Source organism: Microtus ochrogaster, unplaced genomic scaffold (genome assembly GCF_000317375.1).
Source record: "Microtus ochrogaster isolate Prairie Vole_2 unplaced genomic scaffold, MicOch1.0 UNK17, whole genome shotgun sequence".
NCBI classification, from domain to species: Eukaryota; Metazoa; Chordata; class Mammalia; order Rodentia; family Cricetidae; genus Microtus; species Microtus ochrogaster.
This window is the reverse complement of record NW_004949115.1, coordinates 1598271-1604270: the sequence shown is the minus strand read 5'-3', so window position 1 is coordinate 1604270 and position 6000 is coordinate 1598271. Positions and strand designations below refer to the sequence as shown.

Below are 6000 nucleotides of genomic sequence, written 5' to 3'. Positions count from 1 at the left end.
TTTATTTATTTATTTGTTATGTACACAGTGTTTTGCCTGCATGCGTACCTGCACACCAGGAGAGGACACCAGATCTCATTACAGATGGTTGTGAGCCACCATGTGGGTGCTGGGAATTGAACTCAGGACCTCTGGAAGAGCAGTCAGTGCTTTTAACCTCTGAGCCATCTCTCCAGGCTCCTAGTTCTAACTTCTTATTGGCTAACTGTTATATTATTTAACCCATTTTTATTAATCTGTATATTGCCATGTGACTGTGGCTTACCAGGTAAAATTCCCAGCATCTGTCTCCTGTGGCTCCGTGGCTTCTCTCTGACTCTGCTGTCTTCTTCCTCCCAGAATTCCATTTAGTTTTCCCCACCTAGCTCTGTTCCCCTACAGCTCTGCTATAGGCCCAAAGCAGTTCCTTTATTAACCAATGAAAGCAACACATAGACAAAATAACCTCTTACACCAAGGATTAGTATTGGGGGTACACTTTGGAGATTAAATTGTTGATTGATGATGAATTCCTAAAGTTCAGGAACCACTGGTGTATTGAAACAACAAGGGCCTAGAAATACAAATTAGTTTCTTAGCATTGTTTGCTTCCCCTTACTCTTGTGGCTCCTATTCTTTTCCAAGAAGCTTTAAAGATGCTTAGTGAATGGATGTTCAGCAGGAGGTGAGGTTCAGCTTAATAAGTACATACCCAAACTTCTGTTTCAGCTTAAGGAGATATTTTAGGCAGGGGTTAGGTTTCCACTCTGGAGTTCTGTCATTCAGAGGATGTCTGTTACCTCAAAATCTTTATTCCATTTCTTGGTGTGGAAGTCCTGCTTTGCTAGACTTGCATTATCTATTCTACCCCCCCCCTTTCTGTTGCCATGACAGTTTTCAGGAGCCTTTATGACTCATACAGCTTTCCCTGTTACCTCCTGCTGTATGTTGGTTTGGTGTAGGGATCCTTTATGCCAGTTTGGAGCTTGTACTTTGCCAGTTTTCTGTGTTGTATTTTCACAAATATTCTCATACCTCACAACTTGGCCACTGAAGGCAATACCTGTAACTAGGAGATCTGTCTAATTGGTGACGTGATTTCTAGCATACAGAAAGTCTCATATCACAGCCCTTATAGATTTAGGTTTTCCAATTTAGGTTAATAGTGAGTTTTAAATGTGTTCTTTTTCTTTTTCCATCCATTCCTAAATTACTTCTTGTAAAGGCATGTTGTCTACCATTTGCATGATATCTGTAAAGGGCATGATATCTGAATATCATAGCTCTATTTGAATGAATTAAATTAAACAAAACTCGAGACATGAGGCCAAAAAAATAGAATATTAAGCTTAGAACCCAGAATAATGATGTGGGGTGGAAAACAAATGAAATACAGCGTTTCTTAACATCAGCATCACTGACACTGGACAAATTGATCTGTTGATGTTACAGTGTGTGTGCTATCCTGTGCCCTAGTTGTGACATCTAAAGTTAATCAATACAAATTCAAATACTTCCCAAGAAGCAAAATCAGCCTGGTTAAGATTTACTGGTATAAACCAAGCTTGCCATGCCTCTAGGTTCTTGTTAATATGCTCATGACCACAAGGGCTTCCAGGCATATTTCAGTGCTGCCTAATATTGGAACATGCCAAATAGCCCAAGCACATGCTTTAATTTGAAAGGTACTATAGCTATTATTTGTTTGTTTTTTAATAATCTTGACAATTCCAAAAGTATCATTAAAAAGTAACCTAAAGCCATGTAACATGGGCATCCCGCAACTGGCATTCATTTAGAATTTTGCTGTTGTGGTGCCACCAGTGGAAACTCTTGCATTGGACAAGGTGGCACAGTGACTGTCTGTAGAGACTTAATGAAGTTTCCAAGGAAACAAAAAGGAAGACTTTTGGAAGTGTATTTGCATTAAGGTACAAGGATCTGGTAATATACCGGTGGTCCTAAAATCCCAGGGTAGCCATCAGGGCCTGGAAATCCAACAGTTCCTTGAGTTCCATTACAGCCATCTAGTCCAGGTGGACCTCTGGGACCTGGTTGTCCAGGGTGACCCTGTTCCAAAAGAAAAGAAGCGATCAAGTCAGGCACAGGACTGTCAGCTAATTCAACAGGTTCCACAATGAGAACAACCAAGTGCACCGCTAAATTCTGGCTCCTTAGTTTCCTTAGCTTCATCACGTATGTTCTCAAACTTTCCCTTTATACACAGATGTATGTTGCCAATCGCAGCTCAAGTTATCCCACTCAAAAAGACAACTGGTGCTTTAATAAGATTCAAGTTGCAACTAAAGGGCTCAAGTGTGGACAGATATGAAGTTAAGGCACCGTAACTTCACCTTCATTGAGTATAGAGAGGTACTAAAATGGGATTTAGCTGTCTGGCAGCTAAACTGCTATCAATAGAGAACTATCCCAAGGTTTCAGATTCCTCAGACCACACAGATCCTGGGATAACTTTCTGGGGAAGAAGAACAAGGGAGAATTAAGACAAAGGTGCCTTTTCTTTTCCTGGTTTTCTTTCCAGCCTAAGCCTCCAAAAGTCTACATATAGCTAGGAGACAAAAGTCTACATACAGCTAGGAAACCTGCGTGGCATAGCCTATCCCCCCTACCAACAAAAGTACAGTTCCCAGTAGCTGCCTGAAAACATAGATAGCAGCAAACTTTATAATCCCATGCCTTTTCATGTGTTTTCAGGTAACCATCGGGCATCTTAGACGACATCCCAAACAAATAAGGCAGGCTACTATACCAGAGAAAGGGTTAGTAACCATATTCTTGTAGAGAAAATGTGCCACAGAATTCCAACTCATTTTATATTCTTATCAGACTTATAGAGGTTCAACAGACTACTAAAATGATGGTTTCAACTTTGCAGGGGAAACATTCAGCAGACTTGAGTCGAATCCTCAACTCCTTACTGTCAGCTGGGATGGTTAGTGTCATTCCTGGCGAAGAGCCCCAGACCTGTGCTTTTGTTGACCTAACTTTTGCAGGTTGAGGTTAGACCTTAAAACTAGCACAAATGTCCCTTTTCTGCTTCACAACTTGATGGATAGATTTTGTCTTGTGTTAGATCGTAGTAACTTTAGTACACGAGTTTTTTCTTTGCTCTTTACGCTAGCTTTTACGTCTTCACTGAAAATAAGTATTCTTCTTCTGTTTGTCACACCCGAATTGCCAGCATCACTAATCTGCTTTAGGGTCACCATTAAGTAAAATATAGAGCATATGAGCACAATACTGTGATACTGCTGTAAACATTGATCGGATAAAGATAGCTACTTAGTGACTAATAGGCTGCTAGAGAATATAGCATAAATATTCATGGATATGCTAGACAAGGGGATGATTTCCATCACAGGTAGGATCGAGTGGGCTGGCATTCGAGTTCATTATACCACTCAGAACAATGTGCAATTTAGAATTCATGAGTTATTTTCATGGATAATGAGGGACTACTGGTAATTTGAAAGGTTCAGGTGGAACACATGACACATTTCCCTCAAATTATTAAATACACATTTTCCTATCGAAAGTATGTTCAAAAAAAAAAAGAAAGTATGTTCAAGGAGAAGTAGGAACCTACCTTTCATTGACCTGTCCAGATCATCTATTAAGCTCATCTGCTTGCACCATGCCCCAAATACCAAACGCTACTGGTATTTTACTAGATTAGGACATTATGTACTCCAACTCTGAAACTTACTGAAATCAAATGGGCTATATGAAAATCCTAACTCCCCAGCTAAACCACTGCCCTGGTGGTGCATACGAGGAAGAGGAGAAGAGACAGAGCCTTAGCTGAAGCAATGATCTGACCTGTGATTGTGACAAACAGAGTATAAGAGAGGCTTTTATAAGACCTGCTAAATTGTGGCTGAGCAGCTTTCCGTAGAGGATATGCTCTGTGAACTTATTTTGTTTTGTTAACCAAGACCCAGCTTCAGTTCCCATGTAGAACTTCCATACAGAAAGTTAGAGTTGTTGTTGTTGTTTTTTAAATAGCCAGATTTCCCTACAGTCTTAGTACCTGTTGAACAACAGCTCTATAATAGCTCTGTAATGTTTCAGTATTAATGGCTTGGAGTCAGTTGTTCTATAATCCACTGTTGCTTCCCTTAATCCTGCCATACCCTCTAAATATACTCTCTTCAACTCGATTTAGTCGAGCTCTCTGGGTGGGGTACCCAATTTCCTAAGGGTTATCTTTCAGCTATGTAGCAGGAATAAGTTAAAGCAATAGTCTAGCTCAGTATCAAACTCAGTATCTTACTCCTGGGCTGCTAAAACTTTTATCTAGACTCTTATCTTTTGGTATCCACATGCTATGGCCCTCTGGTTTTCTCATCTAAACTCCTAACACCTCTCACTGGTTGGGAAACTTGCTTATTCCTTCTCTACCTTAGTGAAATTCTCTGGAATTAACCTCTGACCACCACCACCTCAGACTTATTGCCTCTTTTTCCCTCTGCTGATACAATGTGCAGTGAAAGTTTTGAGCAGTCAGACTTATAGTCTAATCCAGCCTTACTATTTCCCAGCTGGAGCACTCTATTTCTCCATTGGGAAACTGGTGACAAAAAATACGTAACTTGTAGAGGGTTGTCAACACTAAAAACAACATTGTGCTATGCTTAACATCAATTGATATTAGGTTTACTAAGTAACAAAGGGGTATATGGTTAATAAGTCTTGATCCAGGAAAGTTGTATAAGATAAGCTATAGGGCAGAGTTCTACTTCTTCTTAATTATCAGGACCACAGAATTTCTGGCACTGTGCCCTCCTTGGCTATGATGATTTTGCTGATGTGTGCCAGATTCTAAGGGCATAGCTATTTGAGGGGACCTCATGGCTTTATATATCCACAAGGGAAAGGATCTGTTATGCTCCAGATCCAGAAAAGTTGTGCTCCCTAGACCCAAGTCCAAAGGGAGAAATTCCTGTGTGATGACGGTTATGTGTTCACTTTCAGGATAGACGTCTAGTGTGCTTCTTTAACAGGGAAAAGTTGGTGATTGACACCCTGGGAAAAGCTAAACCTCATTTCAAAGTATATCTTGAAGACTTCTGCTCTCAACTCATTTTAATAAATGTTTTACATATATTTTATAAATATACGTCTTTGGCAGTGCCAACAGCCCTTACTCACAGCAGGGATATCTCAAAGCCATGAGTTGTACCATTCCCAGTGCATTTTGTGCTGCTGTTGAATATCCTAGTAGGCAGGCAAGCTCTGTTTGCTCTCCACTGGCTGTTGGGCCCTTTGGTTCAATGAATCGGGTTATGATGTTGAAATTGTCTACATAATAGCAAAACATGAAATTTGGAGACCCAGTGACATGTTAATGGTCAACTATTGTCAGGAGAGGACTAGATCTGTGCAGTGATCCGGGTTAGTAAGAGGTGTCAGAGAAGCTGTTGGCTTCTGTTGAATGGTTTAATACATGTTGCTAAAAGATGAACATATTGATTAGTGACACAAAGCCTGTAGGCTCTGTGTATTTTGTCTGAGGTAGCTCCAGGAGTCTGAGAACTCCAGCTTTTACTGATTCTAGAAGTAGGAGTTAGTTCTTCCATTTTGTTAGGCTTACTGGGGCTCTTGGGCCTCAGGGTGGAACAGGAGACATTACTTGTACTTTTAAGGAGTTAGATGAAACTATCACACAAAACAATCAACACCAGGGGTCTGTATTCATCGTGGTACTAGAGTAGTGAATCACACGTCAAGGACTCTTGAGATCTTCTAGAGGGAAGGAAGAGGTAAGTACTGAACAAAAAGCTACTTCTTAGACAGTTGGGAGAGGGGAAGTCAGAAACTAGAAAAATCAAAAGTCTAGAGGATACACAGCCAACCCTTAGTTAAGGAAAAGGTAAGGAAGTGGGTGTGTCTTTTGGGAGCAGCCAGCTTTTTTGGAGGATTCTGGGGAGCTGTAACTCTTTGTCCTAAGCAATGAAACCACAGAAAGGAGTGATCAATACCTGCACTGGTTATAAGGTG

At 40.5% G+C, this 6000-nt stretch overlaps 1 protein-coding gene across 1 annotated transcript in view; it reads right to left on the bottom strand.

The window, feature by feature from the left end:
* Col4a6 (collagen type IV alpha 6 chain) overlaps positions 1 to 6000 on the bottom strand; it is a 329947-nt gene that overhangs the window by 59135 nt on the left and 264812 nt on the right. The window contains exon 6 of the mRNA XM_005367340.2: positions 1933 to 2049. Within this exon, the coding sequence (XP_005367397.1) occupies positions 1933 to 2049 (117 nt within the window). The remainder of the gene's footprint in view (positions 1 to 1932; positions 2050 to 6000) is intronic.